Source organism: Budorcas taxicolor, chromosome 10, assembly GCF_023091745.1.
Source record: "Budorcas taxicolor isolate Tak-1 chromosome 10, Takin1.1, whole genome shotgun sequence".
Classification (NCBI taxonomy): domain Eukaryota; kingdom Metazoa; phylum Chordata; class Mammalia; order Artiodactyla; family Bovidae; genus Budorcas; species Budorcas taxicolor.
In genome coordinates, this window is record NC_068919.1 from 10,620,912 (window position 1) to 10,642,965 (window position 22,054).

The 22,054-nt window shown below is 36.3% G+C and overlaps 1 protein-coding gene across 4 annotated transcripts in view; it reads right to left on the reverse strand.

Moving 5' to 3' along the window:
• HOMER1 (homer scaffold protein 1) overlaps positions 1-22,054 on the reverse strand; it is a 139,038-nt gene that overhangs the window by 63,897 nt on the left and 53,087 nt on the right. For 3 of the 4 annotated variants that reach the window (XM_052646365.1, XM_052646364.1, XM_052646362.1), the window contains exons 3-5: positions 19,558-19,689; positions 15,910-16,017; positions 7,199-7,338 (exon numbers count right to left, since the gene is read on the reverse strand). In XM_052646365.1, the coding sequence (XP_052502325.1) occupies positions 7,199-7,338; positions 15,910-16,017; positions 19,558-19,689 (380 nt within the window). The remainder of the gene's footprint in view (positions 1-7,198; positions 7,339-15,909; positions 16,018-19,557; positions 19,690-22,054) is intronic. The other variant, XM_052646363.1, reaches the window with a different exon arrangement.

Sequence of the window (22,054 nt, forward strand, 5' to 3'; positions counted from 1 at the left end):
TTGGAGGCAACAGGGATTTAATAAAGGAGACACATAACTCAGTCTGGAGACATGAAACAGAGCTTTTTAGAGGATTAATGCTGGAACTTATAAGGATATACTGGGGTTCATCAGTTGGTGATCAAGCTAGAGACAGAGGTGGGAGGCTCAGTGGTAAAGAATCCACCTGCAGTGCAGGAGACTTGCCGGAGACACGGGTTTGATTCTTGGGTCAAGAAGATCCCCTGGAGAAGGAAATGGCAACCGACTCCAGTATTCTTGCCTGGGAAATCTCATGAACAGAGGAGCCTGGCAGGCTACAGTTCATTGGGTCACAAAGAGTCTGACAAGACTAAGCGACTAACAACAAAAGCAGAGGTGGGGTGCAAGGAAGCATGGAGTGTGTGTGTGTGTGTGTGTGTGTGTGTGTGTGTAGTCACTCCAAAGAAAAGGGAGAACATCAAAAAAAACAAGGGAGCAAAGCCCTGCAGATGCGCAGTATCATGCCTGCTTGGGTGTAAGGGACAGGGACGCCTGGCGTGCTGCGGTTCACGGGGTCGCAGAGAGTCGGACACGACTGAGCGACTGAACTGAACTGAAGGGGAGTGCACGGGTGCTCAGCTGTGTCTGACTCTGCGACCCCACGGATTGCAGCCCACAGGGTTCCTCTGTCCACGGCATTTTCCAGGCAAGAATACTGAGTGGGTTGCCATTTTCTACCTCAGGGGATCTTCCTGACCTAGGGATAGTACCCACATCTCTTGTGTCTCCTGCACTGGCAGGTGGATTCGTTAACCACTGTGCCTCCTGGAAGTGGAGGACCAAAAGCAAATGCAAGGAGCTGCCACAAAATCACCAGGTGATGAGACTGGGTGAGTCTCATCCGATGACCACGGACTGGTCTACATACATCAGGCCACTGAAATATTTTAAGGAGAAAAGGGACACGGTCAGATTTTTTGTATTTGAGAGTAGTAATAATGCCTATCAGAGTAGTATGTCACCAAAGAGTAAATATCCAGGATTCCAAATCTTCAAATCATATCCTTCCAAATACCACCAACCAAGAGCTTAATAAGGGCATTATGACAACAGATATTACTAGGTGAGAATTTGCTTAAAATCATTACCTTGGGCTAAACCATATATATTAACTCATAAAGATTCCTTTTGAAGGTCTAAACTAGAAACCAGATGGGTCACATAATCTTCATTTCTCTGTTTGGCCTTGTGTTTTAAAAACTGTAGTGTCTTTGGATGAACCATGTATACTTCACCTTCCCACAGACCTGGCCAATTCCATACTGTCATATACCACACATCACAAACGTCACACATTCATGCGACTTGCTTGGCCTCTGCCTCTGTTCACACACTGCTATTCTAGTAGGAGGGAAGCCAGAAAGCCAAGTCCAAAGGAAGAGCATTTTTCCCCAAGTCCTGGAGCATAACTGTCGTCATCACACACCTCCCCTCCAACGGAATCCCCACCATGGTCATCAAAGAACACAAATGGAGGGAAAAAAAAGAATTTTTAAAAGTCCTCCTAGGAGAATTTTAAAAGTCCTAGGGAAAAGGTCATAATTAATCTAAGATACATCTGTTCCTTCGTGAGTGACAGCACCCCTAACTCCAAGCTAGTAACCCTGAAAATACAAACTAACAATCACAAGGGATGGACTGGTGAAAATTCTTCCCATTAATTTCAGTGCTAAGGCAGAGAAAAAGGGGAAGGAACAATCTCTAATTGGAGGTATGTTAGTAATGTCATTATCTCATATGCATAGTACGTTTCTTCTTGCAAATAATCCATATTAAGTGATAATTCCCAACCAAAATGCTTTAGAAAATATTTATATTTTCCTCAAAATCTTTTAGAAGACATTAAAATAGAATGAAGATTAGTTCTTAAAAATTTAAGATAGGAAATTTAAGTATATATATATGTAAAAACCTAATAAAGTAAACACTCTTGGTCACTGTACTTTTATTGCATCTTATTAAAAAATACATGGATTACTTCTAAGTTCCCAGAAAAATGCAGACCTATATATACTGCCAAATTGCCACAGCACTTCTTACAAAATGCTACCTGTTTACAATTACGGTAAAGGAAATTCTGCCATCTCCAAAATGTTGGGTTGTACCTCTCTCACTAACCGTCTTGGCCTTCAAATTAATTTTGAAAAACTAATTTTAATTTTGAGGTTTGGTCTGAGGTAGAATAACAATATTTGTAACTGTAACTATAAGGGGAATCCTACAAGTTACGTTTTTTATCTACAATTTTATCAATGATAAAGCACTTCTTGTGAAATCAAGCCCCAGCTGTAAACAGCTTTGTTCAAACAAGAGTTGTCCACAGAAATTATTTCTATTTTACTTCATCACTATAAGCCTAGAAGTTATTCATGAAAAGAGAGACAAATGGCACAGCTGTGGAGAATACAGTACTCCAGAGCTCTTAACAGTTTTTTCTGTTTGTATCAGGTTCAAATATGTACAAAATGTATTCCAGTCACGATAAAGACTGCTTGTCTTTTTAACACGTAACTAAAACTGCGTGTATATTTTCCAGTGAAATTTAGTTTCTGAAAATGTACAAAACTCTCTAATCACAGTTTTAAAATAGTAGCTTTTGGAAACTGACAATAAATGAAGTAATTAATCTATTAAATACAAGTGGAATAAACCCACTCAGATTATGGCAAAATTGTCATTATACTGATTTAAAGCAAATCAACATACTAAGGAGGAATGATTCTGCATATATCCTTTAATGAATATCTGCTGGAAAACACAAAGTGGCAGAAAAATCTCTTTAACAGAATAGAAGATACATGCAATACCCCCAAATGCATAAACTCTAGCAGCACCATGAGAATCCATTATCTAAACTTTAGAAGAATTTAAATGTAATAGGTGTTCAAAATAGAAAATTTGCCATTAAGATAATCAAACTTTTAAAAATTTATCAGTATAAAAGTAGCTTCATGAGCTATTGCTGTATACACATATCTGCTCTCAAAAATATAACAGCAGCTATTTATCACTATATTACTATACATCTGAGAATCATAAATTCACAATCAACAAAATAAAAAATTTCAGTTTCAACATTATATTTCAGTATTACCTTCTAACAGCCCTAGGAAACTATAAAATTAACTATTTCTATGAGAATTTTAGATAGCTTTATATCTTTAAAAATATCCTCAAGTTCACTGAGAAATAACAAGTCAATTCCAAAATTCCATACAGCTGATACTATGAAGAAAACAAATCCCTCCTGGAATGAGAACACAAAACCGTCCTCCATATTATATATATATATAGATATATATATTATCAAGCATACAGTATTTTATTTAGTGTACAGATGACTCTTGAACAATGCAGGGAGTTAGGGGCGTCAACCCTCAATGCAGTCAAAAAGCCATGCCTAGCTTTCCAGGTGGTCCTCTGTATCCTTGGTTCCACATCCATGGATTCAACCAACTGAGGCTTGTGTGCTACTGTAATTTTTACTATTGAAAGAAATCCACTATCAGTGGACTCTGTAAGGTCAAACCTGTGTTAGATTAGCTACAGCTAATCGAAGACTACAGCCTCAAAGGAAGCCCTGAACACTTCAGTGGGTCAGTGTATACCTGTTCAGTTCCAAAAGGATATTATCAGTCAGGTTAAAAAAAATATTTTCCAAGAAAAAATAGCAATTCAGGTAAAACTTAATACTACATCCCCAAAGAAATTAGTAAACGTTTTCATCCTCATAATCTTCCTATTTTACATATCTCCAGACTTCTACAGCATTCAAATAAATATACTTTTAAAAGTGTTAATTTATCAGAACTTCTTTAATGAAAATATTTTTGCATAGTTTATAACAAGGACACAAAACAGTCCTGTAGCACTTGACTAAGGAATATCGAGCAGCTCATCCATTTTAAAATTTAGTTCAGCAGCATAATTTTTAAAAAATCAAAGAAAAGAGTAAATAAAGGTAACTCTATAATGCCAGTAAATAGAATTTAGATATAAAAAGTTGTACGAGCTTAGTAAATAATAAAATACAAAAGTAATTTTTAAAGAGTATTTGTGAATGAAATTAGACGCCTGGGACTTGCTCTAAAAATACAAATGTGGAAGACTGGGTAGGATTAGAAATGAAACAAGACTGGCCATTTTTTCCTAAATTTTAAAGCTCAGAGATAGGTGCGTGGGAGTTCACTAAAGTACTATCTCTTTCAAATACATTGGAAACTTAGTGTAAGTTTAAAGACTAACAAAAAAAAATCATGCTTTTCTCTTTAAAACTAAGTAGTACTTCTTAAAAAATAAATAAAGCTTATAAAGTAAATAAACTATAAATACATTACTACATTTTCAGGGCCGAACGAAAACTCAGGGCCTTCTTTTGGCATGTTAATTAATGAATCAGTAAGATTTAGGCATAAAACTTGAATTTTAAGAAGAGCACAAGCTGGCTTGCTAAATAGCTATTACTATAATCAACTCAATCCACTTGACTGACTAGATCACTGTTTCCTGTACCCTTCCATCTTTAAAAAAAAAAAACACACATACATAGATGTTCTAGTGATTTTGCTCCTAATTTAGCAATAAAATGGTATCAACCAGAGCAGAGGAATGTTGGCAGAATATCTTTTTTGCTATTCATTCTTTCCTGCTGAAATAAGTTCCAAGGAAGAAAGGCAAAAAAAATAGTATATGCAAGCCTTAAAAACACAGATTTTAAATGTTTTTTTGCCATGGTAAAAAAGGATATTGTAACAAGTTTAAATATTTGTGAGTTTCAGATTTAAAGAGAAATTATTTTAATATTCTTTGTGTAATTTATAAAACATTGATCTTATTTCTGTATAGTTTTCCTGACATAGAAACAGTTATTAAATTTCTGACACAATGATGTGCTTGTTTTGGGGATTAGACTAAAATGCACTGTTAACTAACTTGGTAGTACATACTAGGATCAAAAGTGCTGAGCTGTAAACCTAAAGTTGTTACTAATAACCCATACAACCTAGGACAAATCATCTAATGTCCTAGAATTAGGACTGAATGTGTCAAAAGCACAAGCTTTCAAACTTTGATGTTTTACCCTATAATCCAGCCCACGCTAAAATATATATGTTACTGAAACAGTTTCTTCTCCTAATGTTGAGTTTTATTTTGTTTTTTCCTATTTAATTTTATATTTCATTTTCTTCAGAACGAAATGAATAATCTAAGTTGATTTCAAACCACTACAGTCTGAAAAATCCTAGATTACACCATCTCTGAAATCTTTAATGCTATTTTGATATTCTAACATTAGTTGTAAAATGATTTGGTTTTCTGTCTCAGGTAGAAATCTTAATTTTAATCAAGTAACTTAGTGAGTATTCATTAATACTGATTGATAGAAAATAAAAACAAGTTCAGATATAAATCTTCTAAAACCCTAAAGTATTTTTTTAATAATAAGAAAACTCTAAGATTGCATAATGCCTTTAATATAACCAAAAGCTAAAATTGACCTGTTAAATTTCATTTTCAGAACTCAAATATCTCCTTGGCTAACCTATATATTCCAGTAGTCAAAGAAGCTGTATCTTCACATCAAAGAAAGTAACTCCTACTTGACTCTCAAGAACAGAGAAAATCAATAGATGACCAGTCACAGTTAGTAATTCCAAGCACTGAAGATTAGCAAAGTAATACACACTCGGAAAATTCTAGGTGCAAAACATAGATTAGAAACAGCTTTACCAATGATAAATACAAAAATTCGTATTTCTTAACTTGACAGTATTCAATGCACATGTGTTGTTTAAGTTTTAGCCAAAGAAATCAAGTTTATAATTACATTCACTGTAGTTACATCTATTTACTAATTGGATGTGCTAAACAGGAAAGAAATTTTTGCTTTCCTCAATACAAATATTTTTAAAACTGCATATGAATCACATTGCTCTTTAGTAGTAACTGTGTATCTTAAAAACTAGTATGGTTTACTATCAGTGTAAACATACAGTCTTCAGACTGGATGAACCAAAAATGTTCACACGTTCTGTCTTTCTTACAGCTATAGAAACGAGAATGCACTTATCCTGAAATACTTGGAGCATCGCCTCTATGAAAACTCCAAAATGTGCCTCTTTTATGCAAAATTATTTGCATTTTTAGAAACGAACTGGAATAGCCTCATAGCCAAACAGTTTTCCCCCCATTCATTCCTAAGAAAAATCTAAAATTTCTTCTTCCTTGGGCTGAGCACAAGGTCTCAGTGTCTCTAATAAGTTTAATCCTGTACCCCTAATATTCAACCAATTCAATCAAAATTAAAATTCTCATGAAGAAGAGTTTGGAGTATCTCACTTCACCATTCTTCTGAATATGCTAAAGAATTTTATTTTTTTTGAACTGGTCCAAAAAGAGATGCATGACAAAGGAAAACTTTTTTCTTAATTATAAGTAAAACTACCTAGGTCAAAAGATTCCAAAGAAGGATAAAAATAAAGGCAATGACTGATAGGTATTTGTTTACATTTGCCGATTCTCAGATCTCCTTACATCCTAAAAGTACTCCAACATGGCCAATAATTATTGTAACTGGCTTGGAACATATTTAGAATAAACTGCATCTTTTTAAAGTATCAAATTCTTTAACATTCAGAAGCACATGAAGATTTATCTTCTGTTAGCTGATGTACAAAAGTAAGTCTGACATTAACAGGTTCATGCTGGAACTTACACCAATAAACCGTCTCCTTGTTTGAAATCATACAGTGAGATCACCTCTAAGCGATGGCAACGCTTAATTTCAGAGTAGAAAACCTAATTTTTTTTTTAGTTTTTATGACTCTCAAGAACATACATGAAAATGGAAAACAGGTTAACAAAGAGGGTCTTTTACAGGCTGGGTTAAGAAATAAATAGAGGAGATTTGCAATAACACGTTGTCTCACTGAAAAATGATTTGTACTGTAATTAGCTCAGTAGCCCGTTTTCTACTAAGGTAGTGGAAATTGCCTACTCCAGTCCACCTAGGCAACTATAAACCATAAATCAGTAAAACTTTTCTGAAGTTAAGAGCTAAAAAAATAAAAAGTCTGAGCTGGAATTTTAACTCAGGGTTGCAACTTTGCAAGACTTATCTGAAACCAAGTGAGATTGTACACGTTACTTAATCATGACGGTCGAGCTGAATCTGTACCTATGTGAGAACGGCAGTGCGTTCTGAGTGGGTTCAGGCCGTGGCTCGGAGTTCTGCGTCATATCAGGTGCTCTCTCATCATCTGTCCCGTTGATGCTTTCTGGTGTTAAAGGAGACTGAAGATCCCCGCCTGCTGATTCCTTTAAAAAAAAAAGGGGGGGGGGGCATGGGGATTTAAAAAGTGTTACAGTTTTGTTAAAATATACAAGATAATCTAAAAGTTAAAACTGACTCTGATATATGCTTACTTATGAAATACGGTCATATTTCAACTGAAATTTGAATCAAAGACTTAAAAAATGAATTAAACAGAAAAAATTTTAAAGCAAAGCAATGCACAAGAAAGCTATCTGAAATGATACAATTTAAAAATGTAAACATACAATTTAGAAATGTAGCTTCCAAGAACTAAAAAACTTTCAGGTTATATAAGCAATTAATTGGCTAGATGTTCAAATAATTATTTGAAAAGAAAAAGAAAATAAGACAAAACTGCAAGATTATTATTTATTATTTATGTTAGGATAGGAAGAGAAAGAATGAAATCTTAAGTCTCAATTTTTTTATCTACCATAGTTTTCAGTTCTTAGAGTCATTTAGAAAAGTAATTGGAAATATTCCTGTAACATTATATACAATGATGTTAGTGTATTTCAGCTTTTCTTGCCTGCTACTCATAATGAAATTATTTCTCTTTGCAAAATTTCCTGTTTTATTTCTATCAAAGTGAATTTAAGTTATCCCACTGGCAAAGAGATGGAATTTAAACCAAAGCTCACTCTGACACTTACTCTTATCACTGTCATCACCAGACTATCTAAATTTGATATCAGAAAGCACAATGAGGTGTCATGTGACAAACCCATTAAGCAGGGAAGGCCCCAGCACAAGATGGTTAAAGAGCAGCTTGGTGAACCCCTTACAATCTCTGACCAATAAAACTTCAAAACTGAAATATTAGGCTAAGTTAGGCAAGAAAATGAAAACTTTAGTGATCAACAGGGATGGTCATAATTTGCAACCTGAAAGAATGTAAGATCTCCTCAATAGAAACAAGATGAATATGTGTAATATAGGAAATTGCTTATAACTAGAAAAAGAGGATGATATAAGCAGATATCTAGATTATGATAATTTATATACTTCATGTAACAATTATTACTCACGGAGAAGCACCAGAAAGAAATATGGAAAATATTAATGTGGTGAGATCAACTTTCTTTTCTGGGGCTTCTGGTTTCATACTGCTTTATGTGTTTTACTTCACATTTAAATATCTTAACTAATAGTACCATAATGCTATAAATTATACAAACTATCAAAAGATTAAAAGACTCCCTTCTTGATTCCACATCTTCACCTAACTATTTTTCAATAATTAATGGAACCTCCAGTTTGACATTTAATTTTATTCCTTTAAAACCTTTCTTCTGAATCTATTGTTTCTATTAACTGATAAATCAATGCACAAATAGTTTGCAGTATATTGTGACAACATGAAATTGTTTTACAACAAAGGCAAATCCTACTGAGAGAACAGTAACCAAAATGACTATCTCTTGATCAATCCTGGGCCACATCAATTAGCCTGGAAAAGCTTTAAGCAGCCAGTAAGAAACCATGAGGTATTCATATTTGGTTTCAATAAATCAGGAAAAGTTTTTCTCCAAGAAAGGCCAAACTAAAATAATCCAGGTTGACTGTCCAGTCAACTAAATGCTAAGTTGGCCAAGAACTGATTTCAGTAAAAATGACAACAGAAACAAACTGTCCTGTTAACATGGAAGAGCACAACTAATATTAGCAACAAGGACCTGCTAGAACTGGTGGATAAGAGTGTAAGAGTGAAAAGAAGATTAGGATTAAGAGAGAGAGAGGAGGAGGAGTCTGATTTCAGGTTCTTACGACCTTCTGGAATGAAGTAAGAAAGCTGATGAGGCATGAGTGTTGGGGAGGATAGTACTGTTGATGCCACTGAAGCAGACTGTTCTCAGAGACAAGCTAAGAAGGAGAAAAGGAAGAAAGGGACTCAGGTTGCTTTTCTTCCAGAGGCTCAAATATTCGCTATATTTAGCAAAAGGCATATTTAAGTTACCCTAGACGCTATATCTAAAATGAAAACAAGAGCCCTGAGCATACTTTATTTTTAAGGATGTTTGTAAAAAAAAAAAAATAATCAACATTTGCTCAGGAGAACAAGAAAGAGTTCCAACAGTACACGAGGGCAACGAAACTCCTTTGCCCTCCAGCTACGCCAGCTACCACAGGGGCAGCCAAAAGAACTGTGTGAAACCTAGAAATTTTACATATGCTAAAAATAGCACTGCGAAACTTGTTTTATTTAACATATTCCAAATATCTAGTTGTTTTTAGATTAAATTCTGTGCAGTTTCCTCTTCAACTGTAGTTATTCATTAAAAAGTTAACTTTTCATAAAACCTACATTTTATATCTTTAAATCAAATATCAAAATAAAAAGCATGAAGTCTATTTGGCAGAAACCAATAAAGTTCTGTAAGGAAATTATCCTTCAATTAAAAACTAAACAAAATTTTAAAAAGCATGAAGTATATCTGCTAGACTACAAACTTTGAAAAAGTAGGATAATTTCTCTTTAGGAAGGGATTCCTAAGCTAATATGGCTAGCACATCTATAGTGAATGTTTAAGGAAAAATATGTCAAATGATATATTCTTTGATCACAGTGATAAAAAATAATAACTTTGCATTTTAAATATGATAGTACCGAGGAAGCCAAAACTAGAAGATATGACCATATTAAAAAAAAGAAACCTGAGCAAGGATGTAAAAGATTCAGAAAGTGCTTAAGAATTCTCTTTCCTCATTTATGAAGTGGCAAGAAAGCCCTCCCCTGAAACACACAAAAAGCCCCAGAAATATCTTGAATCACATGGGAAAGAAATGATGTTGGCTCTCACTGCAGGCCAGGCCTTCAGGGTGCTGTCACCAGCCTTCTCTCAGGAGTCTGTTCAGGTGTATGTGCCCTAGCAGGAGGGTGGGGTGTCAAGGGTTAGCTCTACTTGAAGAAAAACAAATCTCGGGAAATTGTAGACAATCAAATTTGTTATGATTTATGTAAATAAAGATTCATAATCAGGGTTAAAGACACATATCTGCACTGTTCTTAATTTTGGGCTTCCCTGGCTCAGCAATTAAGAATCCATCTGCCGATGCTGAAGATGCAGGAGACCTGGGATCAATCCCTGGGTTGGGAAGATCCCCTGGAGGAGGAAATGGCAACCCACTCCAGTATTCTTCCCATGGACAGAGGAGCCTGGTGGGCTACAGTCCATGGGGTCACCAAGAGTCGAACACAACTCTAAGAAAGATTCATAATCAGGATTAAAGACATATGTCTTCACTGTTCTTACTTTGGAGAGCAAATAATTATATGAAGAGAGCTCTAGCAAATCTTTCCTAAGGTTGTGAACAATGTTCTTGTGGTATCTGGTTCAGTAAATATGAAACTTGTCAGATGATACTATGACTAAAAAGGTATCATATTTAATGTATAGGCATTCACTAATTCTACAGGTATATTTTTGGGCTAGATATGTAAATAATATAGTTTAGGACAGTAACAGGTCTAAATGCAGACCACTTTCAAAACATCCATTTATACCAAGAAAATCTAAAACACTCAAGATTTATTGCATTTGAAATGTCCTTAATACATGATATAGTTCAAATCTCTGACCTTATAGATTTAAGAACCGCTGCCAAAAGAGATCAACTGACTTTTATAGGATAGGATAGCTAGTCACAGAGGTTCTAATAATCACTTACAAGAAACCAGTGCCATTTGGGCAAATACAATTTATTGCTAAAATGACCATTTTAAAAATTATGACATTTACAAATAAAGAAACTTCGAGTTTCTCTGAATACATATACACACATGCAGAATCTATTTTTTCTATAAAGTGAATTCTAAAAAATCTTGAGGAAAAAGTTAAGACATACTAAATATAAATCAAGATAGCTACTACAATATGTTCAGTGCTACACAACCTGACATATTAAATGGAAAAAAAAAAAAAAAAGCCCATGACTTTTGTTTGGCTGCAAACAAGTGATGGAATTAAATACATTTTACTCAATTTAAAAGTCTTAGTCAACTGGCAGCTAAAAATTAATTTTTTTTCAATTCCAATGAAGAAACATTTGGATTTACTTGATCATAGAGCCCCTTTCTCTATTAAGTTAACTGAAATACAGTATTTTGCAACTGTGAACTTTGTAAGAAATTTCAGGCTTAAAGTCAATCATCACTCTTGATTATATATCATTGACTATTTAAATGATTCCCATGGAAACATAAGAACATAAGATCTTCAACAGATAAAAAGTTTGAAATTAATGTCTGTTATTTAAAGAGAGATGTGAAAGAACCTGACAACTAACATGTGAGTCCATGTACTCCTAGAGACGTTACCTTGATGAAGACAACATGAAGATTATGGCACAACCACACATTTATACCGCGTGTACAACCTTAGCTCAACAGTCTAAGAGGGAATTGGCTAACTCTGCTCTAAATGCCAGACTCCTTTCATCACAAGCCTTTAGGGAGATGGAAGGATTTATCTACAGCAGTGTTGCTCAAAGTGTGATTCTCCAGATCAACAGTCTTCAGCATCTCTTGGAAACCTGTTAGAAGTGCACATTCGAAGGCCCTATCTCAGCCCTTCTAAATTTAGAAATGGTTGGGACTCAGCAATTTGCATTTTAACACTTCTTCCAGGGGCTTCTGATGTAGGCTTTCTTTAATTAAGGCATCTGTATTTTTCTAAATAACACTGCCAAGGCTTTATATCATCATCTTCACCATTATAGTCACCTTACAACTCCATTGTTAACATTAAGCCTTTACTCCACCCTAAGCACTTTGTAATCCTTACTTAATTCTCACGACAACTTTGTAAGGAAATAACTTCTTCCCATTTTATGAATTAAAGAAAATACTAACGTGCCTAAGCTCAGAAAACTAATAAGGGTTAGGGTCCAGATCAAAGCCGAGCTCTAGAGTCTACATTATAGTCTTTATTGCATGACACTGTCAACATGATACTATCCTTATCACATTTACTCCACCCAACAACCCTGTAAGGCAAGTGATGTAACATTCATGTTGCAGATAAATGTTACACACTTGGATTACGCAAATTTTTGAAGATCACATAGTGGCAGGAAAAGAATGTATGTCTAAATTTGACCTGAAAATACATATGCCTATCTTGTCTGCAATACAGCCATGAATAAAAGCACAAGCTGTGACTATTTACTATTATCAATTATCACATTTAATCTCTTGATTCCCTTTGCTGACTTCCTGAGTAATATTCTATTGTCCAGGCAGAGTGTTATTTTAATAGATTGTATTAAATCAGTGAAAGTCAAACTCAAAATGAATAGAATCAGGGTGGCCAGAGATTACATGATTCAAAGTAAAACAGAAGTATTAATGACCTCTGTAAGGGACTGTCATACAAAAAAAGAAAGAAGAAAGAGACATGAAGATACTTTCACCCCCTGTGTCTCTGGCTTCTGTAAATGAACAATCAGACTTCAAGTATTTTTAAAAGATAAATGAAGGTCAGAATATTTTGGTTCTCAAATGCTAGTGTACTTAAGACATTTCTTTACTCATTGTATTTCACAGCACTTTCCAAATATAAACATCTTCGATTCCTCTGATGAAAGTAAAAGCTGAAAGACATTCCTTCCACCAAAGACAAGCAGGGACCTTAGCAGCAACTTGTAACACTGCATGACAATTAAACAAAAACAAGTTATGATTAGAGCACAGGGACTAAGTACAGCGGCCAAGTATAAGCTCTTACAATTTTATTAGAGTCTCTGGAGTATTCTTTTACTGAATGTGCTGGAGCATCCTGCGGTGACACTAGAATCATTCACTTGAGGAGCTAGAGCTCTCAATGTGTCAGTTCAGTTCAGTTCAGTCGCTCAGTCGTGTCCGACTCTTTGCGACCCCTTGAATCGCAGCACGCTAAATTTTAAACAGGCTTTTATATTTAAAAGCATCACTACACTATCATAGCACTTAGGGAGATTCAAGGGAAGTTTCAAAATGATCATTCATGTTATTCCAGGTCTCTGCAAATACAGAGGAGGAATAATGGAGCTTTGGCTTCAATCCAGAGTTTACCTTTAGCCTGTGAGGAAATGTGTACTTTAAGCATACTTAACAGAGCTCTCCTTTCCTCTGAAAATACTCAAAACTCTTTATACCAGTAGGGTTTACCAAATAGAGTTGGGTGTCGGTGGGCAGGGCGGGGAGGAAGGAAGAGCGAAATATTTTCTATAATGTTCCAATCATTTGGCTAATCACAAAATTCCAAGGCAATCACTATCTACTTCCTTAAGAAAGTTTTATGTAAAACAGCTATTTACTGACATATTCCACAGAAATGTTTGTAACATCCAATCCCTCCTTTTATAAAATCTCCTAAGTACACTTCAAAAACAATTACCCTGGAGAAGAACCCAGTATAAAGCTGAACCTTACCCATAAGATCTCAACTGAAATAAAAATTTTAGAAAAGTCTATTATTAAAAAGCTAAAAGTTACTGGCCTTCTCTGAGTCATATTGTTACATTAAAACCTTTGTAAAAATACTGAAATGTAGCTATTTAATGAGTTTTATTTGGAGATGTAATTAATTTCCTGCTGAAGAAAGACAAGTAGCAGGTATTAACTAACAATACAACTATACAATGGACAAGTAGCAGGTATTAACTAACCTGTTAAAGGAAAAAGTGGTACTTTTTTTTTTTTAATTTTTTTACTTTACAATACTGTATTGGTTTTGCCATACATTGACATGAATCCACCACAGGTGTACATGAGTTCCCAACCCTGAACCCCCCTCCCACCTCCCTCCCCATATCATCTCTCTGGGTCATCCCAGTGCACCAGCCCCAAGCATCCTGTATTCTGTATTGAACCTAGACTACCGATTCGTTTCTTATATGATAGTATGCCTGTTTCAATGCCATTCTCCCAAATCATCCCACCCTCGCCCTCTCCCAGAGTCCAAAAGTCTGTTCTCTACATCTGTGTCTCTTTTGCTGTCTCGCATACAGGGTTATCATTACCATCTTTCTAAATTCCGTATATATGTGTTAGTATACTGTATTGGTGTTTTTCTTTCTGGCTTACTTCACTCTGTATAATTGGCTCCTGTTTCATCCACCTCATTAGAACTGATTCAAATGTATTCTTTTTAATGGCTGAGTAATACTCCATTGTGTATATGTACCACAGCTTTCTTATCCATTCGTCTGCTGATGGACATCTAGGTTGCTTCCAAACCTACTAAAAGTTAGGTTTACTTTTTAAAAACCTACAACCTTTGGGTCTCAGTGCTGAGATGTAAATGTTCCAACTTTCAGATTTAAACACATCTTAAAATCAGGTAGAACAAACTATATTATTTATATATTTTAATTTTCTGTATACTGTGATGACATCTTAAAAACCTTTCTAGTTAGCCAGTTCTTAGAGATAGCAGGGGGCTACGATGGGAGCATGCCTTTGATATGTAAATTAACCACTCCAGGAAATACTCTTTTAATCGGGCCCCTGAATTTAGGGAGACAACATTCCAAGGGCCGGGTGTTAGGCAGCTGGGAACCACCCCTATGGTTTAGAGCCAGCTGAAATCATGTAGGCTAGTCAGTCCTAAACCGTTCACCCTGCCTGCCATTCCCAAGAGAAGCCCCAATGCAGGCTCTAGCCTTGGTTGGTGTTCTCCTGTACTCCTGCTTTCTGCCCGCTGCCCGACCTGAGGCGTTCCCGCTGCCTTCTAGAGGTGTGCCATGCCCCCCGTTAGGGGAAACACAATGAAACTGCCCAGCCTGGCCAGGCACCATAGTCACATTTGCATGAATTGTTTTATGACAGAGGTCCTGGTAAGGAACCTGGAACTAACAAGCCACCACCAATAGCAAGAATTTAGGGAAGGTCAAAAGGAGATGTCACGTGTCTTACCACCTCCCAGAATCCTTCTCGCTGCATCCATCTTGCTTGAGCAATGCATGGACCACCAGGAAGGACCCTGAGTCAGAATGATCGGCCAGAGACAGCCAGAAACTAATCTCATCACCAGGAAACCCGAGACCGTGAGTCACGTGACAGAGCAGTCCTCCTGGGTTCCCTCTGCCTGCTGCGCCCCTTCCCAGTAGAGTCTCTTGCTTTGTCAGCACACGTGTCTCGGACAATTCACTGCTGAGTGTCAGAGTCCACTTTGGGGCCTTAGAAGGGGTTACCCTTCCTGCAACGTTTTGAGGACCTGTGAGTACAGTAAACTTCTGTTTCCCCAAGCCTCTCCCACTTCTCCTCTTGCAGCCACACTCTACTGATCATCGTGTAAGACAGAAGACAGACAACAGGGCAATCTATGCTCTTTGTATACAACTGTTTCCAAGTTGTATGCATATTAGAAAGCTGACCTTTAATTACTGAACAGATTTCCCCGCCACGAGATTCTTATACACAGTGGTATATAAGGCAAAAAATCCTTTCTCCACTAGTACAGATTAACTGAACAGTGCATTTCTATGTCCACTTTGAAAGTCACCTTAACTTTGCCATTATTTTTCTAAATTTATCTCTGGCACAAAGCATATCATCTAAAATGAACAAGGAATAGAAATTAGATACCCACCTGTGAAGGGGTACTGGTAAGTTCCATCTTTTCTTGTGATTTCTCCTTTGCTAGCCGAGCAGCTTCTTTAAATTCCTGAAACTTTTCTGCAAACTGAATGCAGAAAAACTGCATACATTAACCAAATAAAAATAGGTCTTAATGCCCACTTTTACCCTAATTTTCTTCCATTTTACTGAATAATTGACTCTTGCACAAGAAACTCAGCTCTCAAATCAACTACAGGCATAATATGAAAATGACAAGAAAATAAACCTAATATCAAACATTTGTACACCATAAAGTACTCTGACAAATCTCATTCAAAAACGTCATGATACAACTAAGTTAGAATTTGGTGTCAGCTAGCTTTGCTATGTCCCTTCTTGGTCGTTCAGATATACTTTACTAAGACCAAGGTAGGGGACGGGGGTGGAGGTTGGGAGTGAAATCAGTAAAGATGGGCACACTGTGTTTATCACAGAAAAATTTAAATCACCTAAGTGTCCACTCCTAAACATCTCTGTATCTGGAGCAGGCCTTTAACTTTTACTAGGATATTAACTCTTGTATTACATGAGGCATTTTATTTTCAGCAATACAAACAGCAACATTTATTACTGTCACTGACTGACATTAGTAAATTTTCATTACCAAAGATTCCTAAACAGCAGCAGAAAGGAAAAGCAGGTCCCCATGAAGGTCTTTAAGATTGGTAACAATTTTAAAAATTACTTTTGTGAAATGCTAACTCTTAGGAACTCAAGGTAATCTAATAAATAAAGGTCATGGCTACAAACAGTACCTCTTTATGCACTGGAAGTAGAAATCACTCTCCCACTGTTCTCAGAGAGAATAAGCTAAGGCTACAAAATAACCAGATTTTTCAAAAAATTGAAAATCTGTGTGCAAGTTTAAACATCTATTAAAATTGGCAATAAAAACATGAAATTACAGGTCCCTCTCAAACCTGATAAACCAACCCCAGTTTCACTTGCATCTTGGGAAGGAAAGCTTTGGAAGGAAAGGCTCATGATATTCTGACCTACTGCAGAGAAACAGAAGAAGGTCAAAATTAAAGCTGTTACAACACCTTTCCTTCTTACCTTAAACCTGTTACCCCCCACCTATAACTTGTAGATCAGGAAACTGAATCTGCATTATTATACTTATCTAATTGAAGAGAATATCATATTACTGTTAAAAAATATAGAGCTAAGAAGGTCACATTCACATTGTTGGAAATGAAATAAAAGAAAAACCGTAATTAGTCTTTATGTAATTTAAACTAGTACATAAAGTTTTTCTTATACTAATTTGGCATTCCAAGGTAGTTAATGTTTAAAACTCTTCTCAACTTCATAAAGACCCAAGCTGCTGTTAATTTTTATAGACTTAGGTTTCCATGATAACAAAATACCACTTGGAAAGCACTTTAACAATCCAAGCATAGTTGAAATTTTCCTCACCCGTCAACCTTAGGAGATCACACATTTCTTTTCAGCACTGGGCTCTCTGCATTTTGAGAGCACCTTGTCTACAACTGCCTTCAGAGACTTCTCTAATCTCTTATAATGTTTTGTTTCATGTATGGTTTTTAGTGACAAAAACAAGCCAGAATATTTCCATGCTTGCTTCATTTATATAAAAGATTATATACTCCTTTGGGCCCCCTACAAAGCACCAACCTTAATCTTCAAGGCAGCTTGGAAAATAAGTCATGGTTTTGTTATTTTGGGGCCAAAACATTCCGAAGAGATTGATCACAAGCTCCTGGAGCCAAGTCTAGTGAATAAATAAACTAGGGTTGACTCCAGGAGCTAATGAGTCGTTTCCTAATAGTCCATCCACCTTCACAATACAATACTAGGGCTCACTACCAGTCAGTTTGGTCAAAAATATACACTAACTTGAAAGAGGAAACACAAATTCTTTAACTATAAACGCCATTCTCAGAAAAAATATCAGGTAAGAGGAAACAATATGATTGACAGATTTTAATAAACTATTTCCTTATCACATTAGGTTTTGCCCGTAACTTGAAAGATGTAGTTACAAAAAAGAATCAACTTAATACAGTAAAAAATTACTCAGGTTCAAAAATCATTTCATGCAAGTTTGAGAAAATTAATCCACAACCTAGTTCCTTTGTTGTCAGGAAATTCAGCAAATGTAACATAATCATAGTTTCAATGTTTTTGCTATAGGGTTTAATAGACAATTTCAAAAGAAAAGTTCCAAAAAGGTTCTGAGTAATGGCAAAATAGAATAAATGTGTAGTTTCCTGAGGGGATTGTTTATGGAGGGGCAATGCTTAACTGGATGCCTATGTCCCTGCTTTGTTGAAATACTTTGAGGCTAAAACTCATACTTTTACCACAGTTCAAGAAATGTATTTGGAGAATATGGTGGGTGTAAGGGAAGCAAAATTAGGCAACACTTGTTTGTCTTAATCATCTTACAGAGAATGGCTTATAGTCACCAAGATGAAAGTTAAAACAGTCGTAAAACTGAGGTTTCAACTCTAGTTTATATTACAGAAAAGATAACAAAAGCACTTGAAAACAGCGTTAAGGAAGTTTTACAACTAAACCAAAGGAAAGAAAGATGATTTTAACTACTGAACTATCTAATTATAACCAAATCAATAAATATTCACAAAAGTGTAAGATTTTTTAAAAAGAACTGATTTTTAAGAATCTGAATGATTTCTACAATGACCAGTGGGGGTTTAGCTTAAGTATTAACAGTGCGCATCTATCTAACAAGAGCCTGGTTACCCTGCACTTGAGCAATTTCAGCTCCCAGGTCATCGGATCTGATGTATACCACGGCATACATAAAATATGCTTCAAACGTAGGCTTATTCTTTCCACTGAATACTTCAAACAGAGAGGTTGTGAACATAATCCTTGGGGTCTGGTGAGCACTAAATGTGAAGTATAAAGGTGAGCAATCATCCCCTTGATCACCCTGTTATCCTGCCATTGTTTCCTTCTCCTTATAAGCTCTTTCTTTGCGACAGCCACAAGAACTCAAGACGCGGCTGGTATGAACACTTCGTGGCTTCTTGCTTCTGTGCAGGACAACTGTTTTTTTCCCAGTATTTTGCCCAGGTGACGCTCTGTATTTTATCAGCCATTCTAGCCACAGCAATTTACTTGGATGGTTCCAAGAACCCCTCAGGGTGTCTCTTAGATCTTACTCTGTGTTGTATCAGAGAGCTCAGAGTTATTCTCACCCAAACAAAGCATAAAACAGGATTTATATGTCAAAAAGCTGAAATACCACCATCAGCTTGAGTTTCCACAATTCAGAAGAGTTTGGTGTTTCCCTATATTGCAGAACATCAATCAAAGGTGCTATCCACCAAGCAAAGTCCATATTAAGGTGATAATTCCCATCTTTTATTTCCTATCATGCCTAGTTAACCACACAAATGTCAATACAACACAGGCAATCAATGGTGACTGCATTTAATGTATACAATGTTTCCAGTTGACACTGGAATCTACTGATCTCTCACTTCTTGCTCTAAAGTCAGGACAGTTGTTCTGAGAATATCAAAGAAATCTCTCCTACATTTTATACTCTCCACTTTCCATTACATATATAAGATGTCTGACCAGAAGATGCAGATTTCCACTCGGATCTTATGACTTAACTTACTTTCGAAAGATGATGCTCAGAGGAGAACCCCAGTCCATAAACAGTGTTTGCCCTGCTATCGGCCCACTGGCCAAACTTCTGAGATGTTTTAGTAAATGTCATGTTTGGAGTGATGGTGCTGTTAATTATTGCCTGAAAAATAAAATAAGTATGAGGAACCAGCCAAAAATTCACAAATAGACAATCAAGCACAGGACTATTCAGTTATATAAAAACTCAGGATTCCTACTGAGCCACAATGTTAAGTATATGAAGAGAACTAGAGAAACAGGTTTTAACATTATAAGTGATAATGTAGAAATATGGTAATAATGGAACTATAAATACAATGGCACTCTTTCACAAATTTCAACACACAAGCGAAATAAATGTTCCTGTAATGCAGACTTTTTTAAAGAGTTTATAATGTGGTCAGTGTCTTCTCTTTGAACATTTAGGATTACTACCTATGAATTCTGGGTGATGTTCACTGGAGGCAAGTAGGTTTTAGCAGTTGCTTATTTAAAAGTAAAGTCTCCCTCCCCAAAGTGTCTTACAAAAATGAAGACACCAAATTTTCTCTTTGAAAACTATTTCCTAAAAATCCATCATCAAGAATTTTCTTAAAGCTAACTTACCTGAAATACAGAAAAGATTTTCAATCAGTTACTAAGTTTTCCTCTACTCAAGAGAAAAACAAACCCTTAAATATATACTTTACTTTGTTGATGTATAAAGTGGTATAAAATCATGTTAATGAGAATCACTATCATTTTTTATTATAATATAGTTCCTTAGAAAACTAGTATTGGGCTTCCCTGTTGGTTCAGATGGTAAAGAATCTGCCTGCAATGCAGGAGACCCAGGTTTGATCCCTGGGTTGGAAGATCCCCTAGAGAAGGGAATAGCAACCCACTCCAGTGTTCTTGCCTGAATTTCATGGACAGAGGAGTCTGGCAGGCTAGAAAATTAGCATAATTTTATTAAATATTAACCTTGCTGATCACTTTAGTGAATTTCAACTGTCCTTTACCACATCAAAGTTCATTCAGTCCTCCTGCCAGTACTTCTAAAGTGTAGAATCAGTTTTAGTTAAGAAGTCTAATGACTTTGTAATTGAGATTGAGATTACAAAGTGATCTCAGTAATAATAAAACAGATACGTTATCAAATCCATAAGCAGTTACTTGGTGAACTATTCAATTCTGAATAAAAATGAAGCATTTTCAGAACATAGCTAAATCTGTATACCACATGAACAGTAAAAATGTAAATATTATTCACTATGAGGTATTGATGAAGTTATAATGAGTGCCTGATACTTGTCCTACTAAAGTAGACAGTAAAAGCATAGTGCCTTGCTTTCTCTCACACAGTAGTCATGTTATCTGTTGCTACATGAAAGCCCTTCTTCTCAGTAAGCATTTTTACCTCTGACAAAATTTATATACTAATATATTGCCTTAGCCTTTGGTTCAAAGCTGTTTTTCTTAGCATGCCATTCTAGATCCTATAAAATGTAGCTAACAATTGCTCTAACATGTGGCGTTAGTCACTCAGTCATGTCTGACTCTTTGCAACCCCGTGGACTGTAGCCCCCCAGGCTCCTCCGTCCATGTGATTCTCCAGGCCAGAACACTGGAGTGGGTTGCCGTTCCCTTTTGCAGGGGATCTTCCCAACCCAGGGATCGAACCCAGGTCTCCTGCATTGTAAGCGGATTCTTTATTGTCTGAGCCACTTGGTCACAAAGCGCATAACGTGCAGGGTTGTCATCAAAGTGGGAAAGAATATACTAATAGTCAGGAATCATTTGAATATGCAGCTTTTTGTGTGTGTTCTACTAAATGCCTAGCACAATTCTAGGAACTGGAGATACAACAGTGAGAAGCAACATAATTATGCATTACATTCTGGAGCAAGAAGAGTTGGCTGATGAGCAAGCAAACCAGTAGCTGAGCAATGAGATTCCAGAGAGGAGTAAGTGCGGAGAAGGCCACAGACCAGGATGGGACAAAGACTGAGAGACAGAAAGACCAAGGCTAGATTTGGTGGTCCCTGAGGGTTCGCCGAGGGAGGTACTTGTCAACTGAGATCTGAGTGTTTCCAAGGATACATGCGGGTTTCTAACAGCTGATCCTTATAACTCTCACACGGTGAGGCAACCACAGGATTCATGAAGCGTGTAAGGGATGTGACCCCTGTGCTGTTTAGTCACTAAGCCTAAACTCTTCTTTGACCCCATGGACTGTAACCCTTCAGGTTCCTCTGTCCATGGGATTATCCAGGGAAGAATACTGGAGTGGGTTGCCAGTTCCTTTTCCAGGGGATCTTCCCAACCCAGGGATCGAACCTGCACCTTCTGCACTGGCAGGAGGGTTCTTTACACTGCTGCTGCTGGTTACTGACCTATTTTTTGCTATTTCAAATTAACTTCTTTCTGCTTTTATGTTTAAGAGCTCCATTTTAATCTGCTATCTGAATCTTTCCTTGCCTGCATATGACTTGTTTGGGGATTCT